General features: G+C 32.3%; 2 protein-coding genes across 5 annotated transcripts; one reads left to right on the forward strand and one right to left on the reverse strand.

The window, feature by feature from the left end:
* Positions 1-4,702: 4,702 nt before the first annotated feature.
* LOC117916411 (NEDD8-specific protease 1) lies at positions 4,703-8,957 on the forward strand. 2 transcript variants are annotated; one of them, XM_034832386.1, is made up of 2 exons: positions 4,703-4,864; positions 7,878-8,957. In XM_034832386.1, the coding sequence occupies exon 2, from the start codon at positions 7,934-7,936 to the stop codon at positions 8,600-8,602; it is 669 nt and encodes a 222-aa protein (XP_034688277.1). In that variant the 5' UTR covers positions 4,703-4,864; positions 7,878-7,933; the 3' UTR covers positions 8,603-8,957. The 2 variants fall into 2 exon arrangements, with proteins under 2 accessions (XP_034688277.1, XP_034688278.1); XM_034832387.1 differs by lacking the exon at positions 4,703-4,864 and adding an exon at positions 4,961-5,068.
* Positions 8,958-9,331: 374 nt separating this feature from the next.
* LOC117916410 (arogenate dehydratase/prephenate dehydratase 2, chloroplastic) lies at positions 9,332-17,073 on the reverse strand. Of its 3 annotated transcripts, none has more exons than XR_004651557.1 (13): positions 16,769-17,073; positions 16,332-16,399; positions 16,138-16,230; positions 12,774-12,974; positions 12,617-12,697; positions 12,093-12,188; positions 11,940-12,017; positions 11,725-11,814; positions 11,543-11,610; positions 11,312-11,393; positions 11,147-11,222; positions 10,998-11,040; positions 9,332-9,653 (listed from the first exon to the last, which is right to left on the reverse strand). XR_004651557.1 is itself a non-coding variant. In XM_034832385.1 (12 exons), exons 1-11 carry the CDS (start codon positions 16,998-17,000, stop codon positions 11,163-11,165), a joined length of 1,167 nt encoding a protein of 388 aa, XP_034688276.1. In that variant the 5' UTR covers positions 17,001-17,073; the 3' UTR covers positions 9,332-9,653; positions 11,147-11,162. The 3 variants fall into 3 exon arrangements, 1 of the variants encoding a protein (XP_034688276.1); XR_004651556.1 differs by having other exon boundaries at positions 16,751-17,073; XM_034832385.1 differs by lacking the exon at positions 10,998-11,040 and having other exon boundaries at positions 16,751-17,073.
* Between the last annotated feature and the right edge of the window lie 944 nt (positions 17,074-18,017).

Below are 18,017 nucleotides of genomic sequence, written 5' to 3' on the forward strand. Positions count from 1 at the left end.
AAATTTTGTAAGCGTACCTCATCATATTGCTTCTCAATCACTCTCAATCTGTTTGGTTATAACGACTTCTAGCAGAATTTCAGTTAAGAGGTGGATTTTTCTTACGGGATGGTTCCTAAAGCAATTTAATTTAACTTAATTTAAGCTATATATTTGATAAAATAATTTAAAATTTTAAATGAAATTATTTTAATAAATTAATAAAATTAAGTATGATTTAACTTAAAATCATCTTAATTCTTTAAGTATTGAATTTTATCAAATACACTTTTGGATGGATACGACTTAATTTTCAATTTTCATTGTAAATTATTAAAATAAATAAAAATTGGTCAAATTATACTAAAATTATCAATTTAATATTTGTTACTTAATTCTTTGGGTAAACATTAGACTATTTGTTGTGATAATCTTTTTTTTTATTGGCCAAGTTACTAAAAAATGTAAAAATAAAATTATGGGAGAGAAATAAGAGAAAAGGGACATAAAAGAATCTATCATTTTAACTTATTGTTTTAAATTAAATTAAATTTTAAGTTATTTTATCAAATATATTTAACATCTTTAAGTTAAATTATTAAATTTTTACTTGATGGCCTCTTGATTTATATGAGAATTATTCGTACATATAAATCAAAATAACTATCAAATTATAATTAAAAAAATCCTATTTCTTAATTTTGTTGAGAAATGACCATATTTTTATTTATTTTCAAAAACATTATTTCCTCACTTATTTTATCAATAATACTTTAATACATTTATATACCATCACTTCACCTTTTTTTAACCATTTTATTTATTACAATTTTAATAAAGATAAATTTCTCAATAAAAATGTTCATTTAATTTACACTATAATCAAGTTTGATTTATAAAAGGTTTAACTAAGTTTTAGTTCTCAATCATATTAAAACCCCGTTTGACATTGATTTTATAAAGTAAAAACGTTTTCTAAAATTACTATCAAACATAATCTAAGTTTTATTTACTAATAATTTAAGCAAGATTAAACTTTTAGTTCATTTACAAATAAATTGATTTTAATGGCTTGGATTATACCAATATTAAGTTTTATTTAAAAATAATTTAATTAGGGTTAAACAATTTAACTATGATTGTTTATGTTTTATTTAAAAAAAATGGATTAAAATTAAGATTTTAGTTAAAATGTTGATAACCTCTCATAAAAAAAAAACCACTAAAAAACTTCATCCAAAAATCTCACAACAACCATAACCAAATATCCTAACAAAAAAACAAAAAATAACGGTAAAAAACCTAAATTAAAAACAATTGTAAAAACCTAATAAAGTGATATGATTTTTTTATTTAATTAAAAAAACTCAATAAATTAAGATCGTGTTTAAAAGTGATTCTAAAAATCGTTTCTTACCTTTTTAATATTTGAATTATGAAAAATTTTAAATATTAAAAATATTAAAAGTGTCTTAGACTGGAAAACAGTTTCATATCATTGTCTTAACCTTTCGTAAAATATCTTTCTTATAATTTTCACTTTTATTTTTACTTACCTCGGATAATATCGAAATAGTCAAAAGCTCGGGTGAATGAATTTTTTAATCAGACATGTCGCATGCTATATGATGGACCGGGTCCAAAGTGGTTGTTTGGTAAACAAGGCATCGTGGCTTATATAAAAAATGTAGAACAATCAAATAAGGCTGCTCTCGGTGCTAAAAAAACAGTTTTTAAGGCTGGGAGTTAATGAAGAATCCGACGCAGTTAATGCTCTGTTCATACTATAAATTCTAATACTAAATGCCTCGGCTGAAAAGACTATTCCAATAAATGAGTGGACTAACCGGATGTCCAAACCAACCAATTGGAGTTGACTCGTCGTCTAACCCAAATCCACGCCCACAAGTCAGACTTTCGGTAGGTCAGAATTCAGAAATAGGCTACCGTTACACTTACCGGCATAACCAGGGTACGGTTAGATAAAATGTTAAGACAGATCTTGATTATTTTACTCTTTGTACTCGGTCAATGCTCGTAACATCAAAGAATGATAAACTTTATTAAGTGGTCACTATCACCTCTTAAAAACGATTATTTCAACGCATTAAATTATTGGAGTTCATGGAGTTTTGTGCAAATTCCCATAAAGGATTTGATCACCCACATGATTGTGGGCTCCAAAGACAACTAGGGCCCTTTCAGTTGGTGGCACTGATCAATTCAACATAAGACAACTAGGGCCATTTCTATTGGTGGCACTACACTAAAGTCTCTCATTATGTTTGTTCCATTATTAATAGTATTTTGCATAATTTTTGTTTTGGTCAACTTGTGAACTTTCTTTAGCCTTTTGTTCAAATTTTTAATAATATTCATGGGACTACAAAAAGGAGGTTAGCAAAACTTGTTTCATTTCAAAGTTTTAATAGAGTTTAATTTGAAGAGCTTCCTCTTCACATTATGAATTATTTTAAACTTAAATATATATTAGAATCTTATATATAATTAATAAGAATTCCTTATGATTACCAGATATAGTGTCTAATGATATTAAGAGGTTTTCTTTAATAGTCGAGGATGAGGTATGTATACAGTACACCTAAATCTAAATAAGGTATAGGAATCAAGAGTAACGTAGATGTTAACAAAACATTAATTACTAAATTATGGTGAAAAATCTCACAGATAATGATAGTATTAGGGTCAGGATTACAAATGATAAATATATTAAAAACAATAATTTCTTTAGGATGTCCAAAAACAAAGGAGATTCTATCATGTGGAAAAAAGTCATTAATTATAAAAAAATATATTGGAGTTTACCTTAAATAGTATATAAGTGATGGTAGAAAAGTTTGCTTTTGGACAAACATTGGATTTATATGTTGTCTTTTATTTCTTTTGTGGAAGAAAATTGTAGACATTAAATCAATTGGGATGTGAAAGTGATGATTTTATAAATCAAGGTACCAATGAGTGGAATCTCCATTTTATTTCGTCATTCCTCCCCTCAAAGCAATTTTTATCCCTTCCTTATTACGGATACGATTTTTTGAGGTTTTTTTAAAGATGGTAAGTTTGTCCTTAAGTCAACAACTTGGGTAATGAGAAAAGCTTTTGGCATACCCTAGATCCAAAATTATGCATTGGATTTGAAAACTAAATATTGCAAAAAATGAAGTTTTTCTTAAGGCTCATTATTATAGATGTCTTATCTACTTGTGAGTTTTTAATTGTTAGAAGGTTGAAAATTACAAACACGTGTCATTTTTATAATTATAATATTTATCATATTTTAAAATATTGTCATTTGTTCAAAGAATTTTGGATCACATTAAACATAATTGTCCTATACTTTTCTCATATGAAGGTGACTTCCTATCTTGGTTTGAAATGATGTATAAAAACTATAAAATTAATTGTAAAATTTTCAATCATCCTATAAAAGAGATTGTCATCATCTCGTGGAATATATGGATTTATGGAGATCATATATTTTTTAGGAAGATCCAATCCAATCAACTTATCATTATTGAGAAAGTTATCTTAAACTTTCAAAATTTATAGAATTATATGATTAACTTTTATCTTCATAACGAATTACATGATGTCACTTGAATGATTACAAAATTGATTCATTGGATTTATCAAATTAATGAAAAATTCAAATTAAATTTTGATGGTTTAAGGATAGATAATAAAGTGCATTAGTATGTGTTATTATAAACTCTAATAGAACTATAAAAATGGTAGCAAGAAGGCATATAGGCAGTGTTTCAATAATCAGTGTGAAATGTGTGATTTTAAGAGATGACACGTTATTGGTCAAGAATAATGAGTTCTTAAACCTAAATATCGAAGATGGCTCAATAATAGTAACAAATTATTACAATAAAAAAAAACAATATTTATACTTATAGTATTTTACTAATAAAGGGTATTTGAAAGCTATTTAAGGATCTAAATATTTATGATTGTCGTCGTATTTATAGTGTAACAAATAGAACAACAATTTATTTAGTTAAAAAAATATTTGTAATATAAAGTTGATAATTTGGTGGTCAACATTTTTTTAAAGATGTTACAAAGTTTGATTTTAAATATTATTATGACTCATTTTTCAATCAAATTTATAAGTATTATACTTTAGAGTTTTTTTTCATAATCTTAAGGAAATTTTTTTTTTCTAAACCATTAGTGCATATTTCTTAGAAAAAAACCGTAGAAAGGATTGGAATTAGACGATTTGAATACTTAAGCCTTGTAATTAGTTAAAATCACGGGGATTGAAAATACTATTATTCTATAATTTTTTTATTTCCTAAAAATATTATTCCTTATTAAAATCAATATTTAAAAAGATGTGAAATGTAACATTTGATGGTCTTAATATTTTAAAATATTATTTTTAATTAAAAACAATATTCAAGAAGATTTAAATGACTATATTTAGTAGTTTTTAATCTATTTTTTAATGAGATTTGGTAATTATTTTTTATTAACAAATTTATGTTTATTATAATAATTAAATAAGTAATAAAATTTAATTAGTTAAAATTCAAATTATATATAAATATATTATTTTTTATTAATTTATAATTAAACTTAATTTTATTATTTATTATCTTAAATATTAAATATTAGTTATAAATTATAATATAATTTTATTAATTTCATCGGGGAGAGAGTCGATGACTCGATATGGAATGGATTTTCTCGAAAGTCGAAACGGAGTGGGCGGCGTTTGTCACAGGCTTACAGCTCACAGGCATTTCTCTCGTATGTACAGAATAATATATAGATAACTCTCTCTCTCATTCTCTCTCTAAGATCCTTCGCTCAGTCTTCTCTCTGTAGTACGACGATTTCTTCATCTCTATCTGTAAGTCTCTCCTACGAATCTTTACTCTTAAAAACCACTTCAAAGCCCTAAAATTCGATATTCGAAGTATTATTTTTTATTCCTGTGTTGGTTGAATTATGTTTATTTTGTATTTCTTTGTTTCCCGTTTGGTTGCCGAGAAACAAAGAACTTCAGTTCAACAGTGTAGCGCGCTTCTTGAAATGAGTTTTTCACTTTTTGGAGGTAAAATATCATGAAGCATGCTATTCAAGGTTTTCTTTGATTTTCATTAGTTTTCTCTGCAACCAAATGTGTTGTATTGTGTTAGTAGTTCAAGATTAGTCGCAAATCTTTGTCGACAGCATTCAATATGTATTGCGTAATTCAATCGGTTGTCTTTATTCAGACGAGTTTTTTAGTTGTTGGAACCAAGATTATACAAAAAAAAAAAAAAGGATATTCAAAGTTGTGTTGTATTTTCTTATTAATCTAGGGTTTACAATCCAATTTGTTTCTTGCAACCATCAAACAAGTTTCTGCTTAACTGACATCATCTCAAATCAGTAAGGATAAACATTTTTGGTATACTTCTGTGCGCCCTTTTGCTAGGCGCGCTTGATACGATCTTCTTTACCTATCAAAATAGAAATAACGATAAATATTTTTTGGGAGAGCCCTAATTTGGGACTCAATAATGCTTGAGAATATTTGTGATGCGCAACAGTGACCACTGCAAATCCTCTTAATTGATTCAGAGTGGTCTTTCTGTGGTAGTTGATGTGTATGGTGTTCTTTTCCAGTCAAAACAGCTATGATGTTAGGAGGATCTTATGGGAGGTCAATCAAGGTGTTTCTTAAAGAAGCTATTTCGTTTTCCCTTCCCATTTGACACCTTTCAGATTAAGACATTTGTGTTATTATGGTTTTTCTTTTTTTCCTTTTTTTCTAATAGTCATCAAGTAATATATTAACAGCACCTAAGAAATAGGTGCACCAAACAAGCAAATAGAAGATAGAAACAAGAAACAAACTCTCTCCCTTACTTGGGGCTTAGCCAATCAATAAAACCTTTTATTTATTTATTTCTTTACTTGTTAGGCAAAAGAGCAATATAAGTTAAAGAGCAAAAAAAAAGGCTACACCAAGTATACAAGAAGTATACATGTGCGCTCCAAAGAAAAAACAAGAATAAACCAACTGCCACAAAATTCTGGGCCTCTGGCTTTAGAGCAATGAAGGATATTACGATCAACCAATTATTCATCACTTCACACTTTTAACATCTGTTTGGTGATATCCATCCCTCCTTCTGGGTTGATCTAACATCAAAATCCTTCTCCAAACTACTTCCCATGTAAAGAAACTCATCTTCGTCAGGATCCTAGGGTTCCAGACAATGTTTGCTAGAACTAATAACTAGAATTTTCATCATCATCTGCCCTAGTAATCATATCTTATGTGTAGAAATATGATCAGGGGAGAAGCTGAAATAGATTACAATAAGTTGAGCCCTAAGATTGTTTTCTATGAAGTTGGCGTTTGTTGTTTTTGGTCTGTGGGGTCGCTAGAGCAATGGATTGGAGTAGCCATCTCATATGGTTCATGATTCAGCTATGACATAACTTGAAGCTAAAGTAGATTACAATAAGTTGAGCCCTAGGATTGTTTTCTATGAAGTTGGTTTTTGTTATTTTTGGTTTGTGCATGTCACCAGAGCAATGGATTGCAGTAGCCTTCTCACATGGTTCATGATTCAGTTATGACATAATTGCTCATCTATCATGAACCTTGAAATAATTTAATAGAAGCTTAGTTATCAAGAAAATTACAATTTTCATTTTTGAAGTAGTTTTAACACAAGTTAATTGAACTAGAGTGTATTATGAGTTTCCAATTGCAAATTTAGCCTGAAAAGTTCTAGGAAAATGAAATTATTACTTGCTGAATCTTCTACCCTGTTTTCTAAAGGGGGAAAATTCAAATCTGTCCCCCAAAAAAAGAAGAATAATTTCAACCTTGATTGTATATTATAGTTGTAAGGCTATTTTATAAATACTTCGATCTGCTATGGAGTTTATTTGCCTTTAATCAATTTAGTCTTATTATGGTAGTTAGGTTATACTATTGGAGACACACTCTAAGCCTTTAGCCTCCTAAATGCAAGCACTTCCTTTCCCTACATAGGTTGGGCCATTTGGGCATTGACATTATAGTAATTATTAGTTGAGCTTTTGCTGGACACCACTTGTTTCCGATGAAATCACATAATGATTTTTAAGTTACATGCTTTTCCCTCTGGATTTCTGTTTGAATTAACACCTTTAATAGATAAAAGCAGGCCATGCTCCCCCCATGTACGGGAATCCTTTCAGTTTTTCATTGTCCCTTCACTAATTTAGATTGCATTTAAGTTGGAGGAAAAAGGCCAATCTCTTCTAAACTGTGTTCATAAGTCAATTTACTGTGCACATAAGCTTCAAGAAGTTGCAAGAAGGTACTGCAACTTGTGTGTCCCAACTAACCTAGAAACTAGGAGAAAAATTGATAAACTCAAGCTTTGAAGAATTATGCTTTGAAGACTTATAAGATATTACAAGGATTATATAGACCAACACATGCATTCTCTTTTGCTGGTGGTGCAAATTTGATCAGGAGTTGAACAAATTTGACCATAATATGTTACAAGATTAAATTATACCAAGCATTGGCACTAATTTGAAGTCACTGAGTAATGATGAGAGGCACCATGAAATGTGTTCAAGATGCAGGAAACAAATATCCTTGTGTTTTCTAACATTATTGATAAATCCTTGCTAGTTTAACTACCTTTAATTATTGAAATGATGTATTGTGTAAACATTAAGGTCATCCTTTTTCCCCCCTGAAAATTTGAATAAAACTGAGATGTTTTAATGATATATTTGACAGCTTGGATGCCATATGAAGTTCTACACTCAAATGAATAATCCAAGTTCTTTATATTACTTTTCAGAATCCAGAACTCTGTCCAAGGTGAAAGTGATGTAATTTGGTTTGAAATTTGATTTTGCAGGAATATCTGTTTTCTTCTTTTGATAAGATCCAGGAATAGCTGTTGACATCTGCAACATGGGAAAATCCTGGGCGGATGATATGATTCTCAGCTACAATGATGTTGTACTTAGGCGATCAGATTTGGACATCCTTAGTGGTCCACGCTTTCTGAATGATCGACTAATCGAGTTCTATTTCAGTTATCTTACCTCATGTTATCCTTCTCCAGACATCTCATTGGTGCCACCTTCGATTGCCTTCTGGATAATGAATTGCCCAGACACTGGATCCCTCAGAGATTTTATAGAACCCCTCAAATTATCTGAGAAGAAACTGGTAATCTTCCCAATCAATAACAATGATGATGTAGAACAGGCAGAAGGTGGGACACATTGGAGTTTGCTTGCATTTGAGGAAAATGCAAATGTATTTGTGCATCATGATAGCTGTGGAGGGCTGAACGAGGCCCATGCCAGAAAGCTTTACAAGGCTGTTGTGGGGTTTATGGGTAACTCAAACTCTTCTAGAGCCCAGTATCTAGAATGCAAAGATTCACCACAGCAAGCGAATTGTTATGATTGTGGCCTGTATGTTGCAGCTACTGCAAAGGCTATATGCTGCTGGTATGGAAGTGGACAGCCCGGAGAAGGCTTGTGGTTTTCTGTTGTGAAGGAGCAGGTCACTTCATCTGCTGTTACTGATTTGCGAAGCGAAATGCTAGGGCTCATTAGAAATTTGCAGTAAAGCATGTACATCGAGGTAGGAACCAAAGGAAAGAAATAAACGAGGTTTGAAAATCTTGAACAGAACATTAGTGTGTGCCTTGAACCTCGACAGGGGAAGGTGGGGTTTCTCCCTTAGCGTTTCATCCTCTGTTTTAGAGTCCCATACTGGAGTCAACTTTAACGATTAGATACATGGATTGCATAACAATGCCTGTACCTGTTCAAAGTTACTTGACGTTAAAAAGAAACTGGGTGTATATTCTCAGTCCTTCAACACCATCTCTCATATATTGTAATGGCTATCTCCATGGTGAAGAATAATGCTAGCGGTTGGAATTCTATATGAAGTTACGTCCAGACTGATGGGCTTTTAAGGCTTGCTTTAACTTTCAAAATCATTTTTAACTCCATCAACTTTCATGTTCCAAGATGAAAAATCTTTCGATCTACGAAGAATTGTCTAATGACCATGATAATCTCAATCTGGGTAATTTTTTGGCTGAAAATATTAACTTGCAAAAGTTCTCTGCCTGTAAATTTTCACTCATCTTTGCAAGGGCATCATAGCTGGAGCAAAATCAAATCTTTCCAAGAACAGTAGATTTTTGTATTATCATACTTGAAGCATAAGCTATCAAACACCAAATTTGACAATTATACATTATCAGTGGTGCAAAACAAGCAAAATTTTGCTCCAAAGGAAGTTACTATGATTGTGTTACCCACCGAATGTGACAATGACCTACACTTAGGTGCAAAACCGTGCCTGAGCGGCCACTGATAAGCATTAAACTTCTCATTTCAAGTCACGTACAAGATCAATCAAAGTAAAAACAGATACACAAATATTATAAAAATAACCTTAAACTCATTTAATGTGTCACAACTACGTCCAGTAATTACATTGAAAAGATAAGGAAAACGGGGAAAGACAAATTGCATAACTAGATTAGATGTTAGCCCAGATTCTGTATTTCATGGTTGTGTTGGATCTATAAGAAACGATTGATGGAGAAAAACAAATCTATATAACACGAGTCTTCATTTCTTGATACATCAGTAATTACTATCTGCATTAGCATGACAAAGGAGAAGCCATGAGCATCAGAGAGGGAATGCCAGCATAATCCGAATAAAACAGTAAAAACATTGTAGCAATACATATCAATATATGCTAATATTTTTTTTTGTGGAAAATAGAAAATTACAACTGTGGGAGAAATTTAAAACAAACATGACATGTTGACAAACATTTCAACAAACACAGGCCAATAATATCTATGTTGATTTAGCGCATTGAAGCCTTTCCAGTGTCAACACATGGAAGGGAGAGGATGGTGGGTTCTTGAACTGGACACCTGAGTTGGCCAATCAGGAGGCTAATAGGTTTGCCAAAAGTGTCCTATTTACTTACACCATCAATATCCTAAAATCTTTGATTCTATATCTGAAATTATCATTTGTTTGAATTTCTTCTCATCATTTACAAACAAAGCTAAGTAAGTCTCATTAATAAAAACCATGACATCAACAAATAATCTTACAACACTAGTTACTTATCAGGTTGTTCTTTGAAACTTTTCGCTACTTTCTTTTTCTCGATTTTCAACTAATTGAACACATATCATCCAAAGTAGCTCCAAAAATTGATGAGGATGGACTGTGCATTCATCTAGGGCAGTGTGTTCAGAAAATTCTGCCAATCTATTGTGGCAACGTTGAGAGAGGAATCCAATGCATGAGAGTGGAGACATGACTCTGGAGCAAGAGAACCTCTAAATCAGAAGGTTCTAGAGACTAGGTGGTGTTTGTTTTTTTGGCTTTTTGCTGAAAGCAATTTAGTTTTAGAATTTAGGTTGTTTGTTTTTCTACTTTTTTATGACTTATTATAAACTTTTTATTAAATAGAAAAAGCCAAAATATGTAACTTTTTCTAAATAGAAAAAATAACATATTGATTTTTTTTACTTTTTAATACTTAATAGAAATAAAATACTACAAAAACAAACAACCTAATATTTAACACTATTAAGCATCAGGGTTCTATTTAGAATTAAGTAAAAAAACAAACACCACCAACCATGTACACCATAAATAAATTGATATTTAACAATAAGAGAGGCTTGTGGCTAAGCTTGGCTTTGCAAAATTATAGAGATTGGTAGAGTGGGGATGCTTTTTCTCTTGGATTGGTGCTCAGCTAATCAAGTTGCAGATCAGCTAATCAAACAAGGAGCAAATCAATAGGTTTCTTCTGGTTTAGATTTTTTTTACCTTCTTTGAAGGAGCTGAAAATACTTTTCTACTTCTGCTCATAATTTGAGTATTTTGGAATGATTTGCACTCACCAACTGAATACAATGAATTTGTTGTTTCTATTTAAACTCAAACAATAAAACAAAAGAAAGAAATACCTTTACAATGTAACATGCCATAACTGAACTCAAGCACTGAATCCTACATGATACAATGAATAGGTTTTAATTCATCTTGGAATCACCATGCATGAATGGAAGTCTGCCAAACATCTTCTTGAAATTTTATCCAGATGATGGGTTCTTACCAGGCTTAATAATCAGTTATATCATGCTAGTGTCCACAGGGTAACTCCCTAGCACTCTCAGGAATGTAGCGAACTCCTGCCAAGGAAGCATATAAATTCATATCCTGTAGAGTTAAGCTTTATTTCCTATGAAGAATTAGTTAATGAAATCCATAGGAGCCACACCTTCAGGTGCCTGAGGGCATTCTGTGAATTTTGGTCGGCCATTGATGCTTCAAAATCCACATAGAAAAGATAATCAAAGTATCTGCATGGGAATATAAAGGGGTAGTGAGGAAAAAGAAATGTTCAAACCTGTGAAGTAATTGATGTACTATTACAAGATAGATCCCATTTCAAATATATATATTCGTGGTCTAAAAAAGGTAATGCAATTTAGATGTTCCTTGTAATTACTTTGGACTCCCATTATTGGTATCATTGGATGCTCGCAAAGGCTGATTCCTCAATGGACGACTTTCAATCTGGTTAAGAGAAATAAATAGCGAACTCTATCAGCACAAATACTCGAGTTACAGCTCTACATGCTAAACTGCAAGACAAAGTGACAACAATTTCATTGCAAAAAAACAACATACTTTTGTAAGGTTGATCTGCCTTAGGGCAAATACAGCAAGTGCCTTGAAAAGCACCCCAGGACCTTCCTCCAATGAGAAAACAATACTTGTCTAAGAAATAAATAGCAGCATACATTAGAAAAATCCAATTTATGAAAAAAGGAACAGATAATCGAAAAAGAATGATAATGACATCCTTTCGATAGCTGAAGGTTTTGTATCATGAAAGGTCTAACCTTGAATGGCCTGTCTGTGCCAGGAATTATGGGTTCCCTTGCCAGCATAAGAAATCGAGTAACATTATAAGAATCATCCTGTAGAATGTAAGGCATATGAGTGAATATCTACAATTAATCCAAGTTAATAACACCAAAATTTCAGATAAAAACCTGAATGTCTTGAGCAAGTATTTTCAAACCATAGATCCTTGCAGCAGCAGAGCTTGCAACGGCTCCCGCATCTTTCAGTTTGTGGAAAGCAATAAACTACATGTGAAGCAATTTCAAGAGGGTTACAATCATAAACAAGTCATAAGTAGTTCAACAAGTCATATATAGTTCCCTTTAGTAGAAACATAATCATTGGATCCAAAGATTCCAATATAAAATTGTCACAATCCAAGGGAATTAAACATTTATGCCTTTCAAGTTAATCAGAATGAATTAGCCTTTCAAGCCTCCATGGTGAAAGGATAAGATTATCTTTTCCCACAATCCGGGTGAAGGGGGTTGGGCTTGTGTTGACCTTCATCCTGCTATAATCTGCTGAGTTGCCCCCTTAAACAAGAGACTTGACAAGCACGATGATTTCCCCTTTCTTTTATCACATCGTGTAAATTTCACCAAGCATCTTCAGCTTCAAGACTTGAAAGAGCTATCAAATTACTTTCCATACTGACCAACTTTAAGCTTACCTTAGCTGCACCAGCAGTATCATCCACTGCTTCTCTGACCAATCCCAACTTTGTTAGTGTGTTCTCACACTGAGCAAGAGCCTGAAATATGACCAAGTTTTAAGCATGTTTCATGAAATAATAGGGAAAATGAGTGAAGGATCAGAGTGCAACATACCTGAGAATGGCTAAGAACCCTCTTGAGGTCTTCAACTTTAACACCATGATTGGCTAGTAAGCAATGTCGGACTGCAAACTTTACTTCCCCAACTATATGCAACCTGTGGCGAAGTAAAAGGTCATAGTTCCTGTGAATGCTCCCCCCAAGAGAATTCTCAATTGGCAAAACTGCTCTATCAACAAGCCAACTTTCAACAGCCTGCAGTAAAAAAGTAGGAAAATACACTATCATAGTATGCCAGTAAAGGAGACAAGATATCCATTGCAATGGGCATTTTGAAATTAATGCCATTTTCAAGTATTGAGACAGCTTAAAACCATAGTTGTGTACAACTAAAACTCTCAACGCTCAAGTCTGATATTTCCTATATAGAAGAAGCTCAACAAGACTAAAAAATAATTACAAATTAAACACAATTTGCGCAAAAGATAACAATTCATAAAGATTGTTACTATTGCAATGATTGTCAAACCATAAAGGGAACCTTGACTCAAAAGAAACAATTCATAGTACTCTTCAACTTCATAGTACTTTGGTTGTAGTAAAGCTCCATATGAAGCTCGTTTAGCAGGCAAAAAGAGCTCTCAGAGTTCTGAAAGGCTGCACTAAATGGTGCCTTAGACGAAAGTAAGAAGGGTTTTCAGGGATCCTTCTCACATTTTCAAGCACTGTTCATAATCTCTTAAACTTGAGACTCAGATCATGATTGACGAATCTCCTCTACAGTTGTTTGTTACCCATAATAGAAAAGCATTGGAACATGATGATGTATTAATAGCGATGGGTTTAATTTCTTACCAACCAGGATAACATGGGAAAATCCAGCTGACATCACACTGGCTGAAGCAGTCCAATTGGTAAAATAACATGTAAAGAATCCTGAAAACTATTTAAGTCAAGAACTTATTTTATCAACCACACTTAACTTCAAGACAGCTCAAGTTGATGATACCAACTCCATGGAGCTATCCTTTTTCTCCATTCAGCTTTGTCCAGAACCACAATTTCTCGTGAACCATAGGCTATTTTTTCACTTTCCAAAGCCTCAACCCCAGTTCCTGGACTTCAGCTAATTCTCCTTGGACCTTCAGCTTTAACTAAATATTCTTGCTCTTATTCTTCTAACATCTTATCTCCACATGAACAAACCACCTTTTTTATCTGAGCAGATTCAGCAAGGCCAAGAAAGAGAAAACATAATTCAAACTGGAATATGGAAAATTGGGCTTATTACAAATCCAATCGAACATTATGGAATCTAAAAAAAAACTTTGATTTCTTATCAGTTTATCATGCTTTTACTTTTTGATTCTGGGTTATGTTGGTCATTTCCACTTCTTTGCCCAGCCAGTAGGTTAGTTGCAATGTCCACATTTTAGGTATTGTTTTGTGGGCCCATTTGTTAGCCACATGGGTGCCTGTGTTGCTTGGCACCAAATTTAACTTCCTAAATTTCTTGGTTCTTTGTCATGAGCGGTCCTCTTATAAATCATGTGAAGCAAAGAGGAATCTTGAAGCCCTTGTAATTATTGTATGATATGTGTGATTCCTTCTCTTATTGGTGAACATGATGGTCTAAAAACCATAGGCGCAATTGCCAAAGCCTTCCCCTTTTGGCTATAATTCCTTAGTTTTCCCTCTTCCTTCTTTCATCGCCCTTCTTTTCAACTCTAAGTTCTCAAATCCCTCAAAACCACCAAATTATTTTAAGCCTATGTTATCCTTACATTTTTCTATAAAATGTTAGCCAAAGTCATAATTTATAAATAGACTTGAGGCCAATTTTAAAAAATCCTATATCACCAACTTTACCGATATCTCTTTCTCAATTAGTGCCAAAACCGTACATTCTCATAATCTTTTTTAAAAAGAATTATACGGTATGAGAATACAATTTCCCACTCTTTTTTAAAAGCTTTCAAGTTACTCAAAATCACTCACCTGATGACAATGATATAGAATGAATATTATATATGAGGTTATTTAATATGAAAATAACTAGATTTTCAAGAGTTGTTGAACCATTGCATGGTAACAAGATCTTTTTTAGGCTAATAACTCACATATACTAGACAACAAAGTAGATAACAACCCAAGTAAATGGGAAGGGCACAAGGGGCATTGAAAAAAAAAAAAATGGCCAAATGACCGGTATTAAACCCCCCCCACAAGCTATCCATGAAATCCAATACAGATAAGTTTCCCAATGCCTCAAGAGCACCTCAGCAACAAATGAGAGTTCTCAGAAGGTGTACCTTTTCCAAATCCCCACCAACCAGTAAAAAAATCTTCCACTTTTTCTTTTTCCATATTCCCCAAAATAGCCACAAAGGATCCATCCTCCACACTTTCTCCTATCTTTACCAAAAAATATTGTCACACCAACTAATCAAAGTGTACAGTAAGGCAAAACCAAGCCACTCCAAATAAGTTAAGAAGCATTTACTACAAACTACGGATATACCCACAATGGAGGAGAGTTTCATTAGCCCATTCCCCCTCTTTTTGCATTGGTAACACCAATTAACCCTTGTCCATAGGGTTACAGAAAGTGCTGTAAAATTGACAAGACATGTATATCCCAATCTGACTTGAACTACTAAAACAAGAATAGGTGAAATCCATCGGTTGTACACACATCAAAGAAGATTCACACACTGCTAGAATTCAGAAGGCAAGTAATACTCGATACATATGATTGTTCCAAAATTCAACATAACCAATGATTGTAATGTTGGTTCATAACATCAGGGAATGGGAAAAGGTGCACTAACTTTTAAAATGCATGTAGGTTGTCTAGACAGGGAACATCAATTGGGTTACAACTTAAAAAAGAAAAATTCATTCTAATTATAACAGAACTTCTGGTGGAAGGATAAACTGAGTGGGTGGAGGATAATCATACTCCTCGACTGGAGAATGGTATTCCAGTCAACTACACCCTCTGCAACATCTACTTGAACCAAAATCCTAATAAATTTCATTCCTTAGCTGTACCACATTGAAATCGTTGTACTATACTGAAAGTGAATTCATCACTCATAATACTGGAAGTGAAGAATTTATCACTGGTAATACAAAATATTAGGCTAAGCCTTAGCTGAATTAAGTAGATTTGAATGAGTATACACAATTAATGGAGGGGAATAGCTTGTTTTCTAAAGACTTGAGTGCCAGTGCAAGTACAAGGAATACTTCACAGATGAATATCTCTTACCGTACATATAATTTGGTAACCATAAATAGATGCATAAAAATTGCATAAGAAAAATAATGTCAATTTAGTAACACCTTGAAGAAGAACGGAACCGCTCCCTGATTTTATATTCTAAAGTAAAGGATTGGAGTATTTATTCTTCACCTCAAAAGCAGTTTCAAATTGCTCACAAGGAACAGCTTGACAGTTCGGGTAGGCCTTCTCCGCAGCAGACTCGCTGTAGGCACCATGAACTCCCTGACAATACAACAACCAACCAATTAATCAATCAAAACTGCAATATATACACATGGGCACACACGTATGTATGTATACATGTGTTTGTTAATATCAAATACCTGGTATGCCACCCGAAGGCGAGACCTATCAGAGAGCTTATTAGACAAATGGGTCGAAGACAAAGGCCCTGAAACAGACTCAGAATCGAAAATTACATACAAAACCCAAAAACCATAGAACAGACACTCCAATGCTTCGTTTGGCGGTCGAGGAAAGGGGAAGAAAAAGACAAAGAAAAATCAATTTTTTGAATCTTGAAATTCACCTTATCCTGGATCGGAGAAAACGAACACCTCTCCTCACAAAATCAAATCTAAATTCTTAGCCGAAATATCATAAAAAATAGACCATTCAAAACTTTCTACCTCTGACACTTTCCTTTCCTCGGGTTCCTTGGTAACCAAACAGGAACTCTCAAAAACCAAAAACCATAACAAAAAAAAATTAAACAAAGAAAGAAATTCCGGGATCTTCTTACTGGGAAGCGAATGTGAACCTTTTGAAAGGGTTTCAGAGGGAAAGTCTTCCAAACTTCTCTGCAATTCTCGAGACTTCGCGTTCTCATCATTGCCGTTGGGCACATAGGCCAGAGAGATATTACAGCGCCGCTTCGAAGATATTCCAGGAGTACTAATGTGCACTCTTGCCATTGGATCCAAGGGCGGGAATTTGCAGTTGTTTTGGCGGTGAAGGGGCGTGATGGGAGATCGTGAGAAGGAAGCCGCCATTATCGAGAAACGCTGGGCTTCGAGGGGACAAAGAGCTATTAGAATTTAGAAGCTCAAGATAGGCAGCGTTCAGAATTTTTGTTTTGTTTTGAATAATGAGGAAGCGTATAAACTATAAGAACTTTTGTCAACAAACCCATAATTAATTAATTAATTAATTAATTTTATGTGGAAATAAAAAATATGGAAAGTAAATAAAATCTGAAAATTAATTTTAAAAATAATTTTTTTGAATAAAATTTAAAGATTAATTATTTTAAAAATAATTTTTAACAATTGATGTATGATATTTAAATATAAAATGTTTTTAACTTATTTTTTATTATTTTAAAATAACTTTTATATATAGTATTTTATTTTTAGTCACATTTTTATATTTATATAATTATTTTTTAAAATAATCTTTAAAAATAAATAAAAATAGGTAAAGTATAATTTCTAAAAATAACTTTTTTTAAAAAAAAAAGAAAATCATTTTCCATTTTTCAATTGCCAGACATTTTTTTTTCCAATAACAAAATCAAGACCCTAATTCTTTCCTTAAAAAACACAAAAATTAATGAAATCGTCATGATACATAAAGAAAATCTCCATGTGTATTGAAAGAAAATTGAAGCCTTTTATAACTATTTTATCTATTTTTTCATTGGAATAAATTTTTTATTTGTACTAAGAGACCTTGAAGGAGTTTGTAAAAGGGTTGTTTACATGATATGATTAATATTATATTAATAACTATGTTTATTAAAAGACAATTTCTAAATCATGAGAATGCACCTGTCATAGTTTTATTTAAAGTCTTAAAGATAGAGAGCATTTGATACAATTGGACCATCGCAAGTGTCTTAAACTATAACTGCTATGAGTATGACACATAATAATTTTCTTTTTGGTGATTAAAGACATGTAAATTTAGGATTAGTGATGAGTGGACATACTATATGTTAAATCTTTGGTATGTAAGTTTTATCATGACCCAATTAATCAGAAACACATTTTGAAATATATGTGTATTTC

The sequence above is a fragment of the Vitis riparia genome, chromosome 6 (assembly GCF_004353265.1).
Source record: "Vitis riparia cultivar Riparia Gloire de Montpellier isolate 1030 chromosome 6, EGFV_Vit.rip_1.0, whole genome shotgun sequence".
Lineage (NCBI taxonomy): Eukaryota > Viridiplantae > Streptophyta > Magnoliopsida > Vitales > Vitaceae > Vitis > Vitis riparia.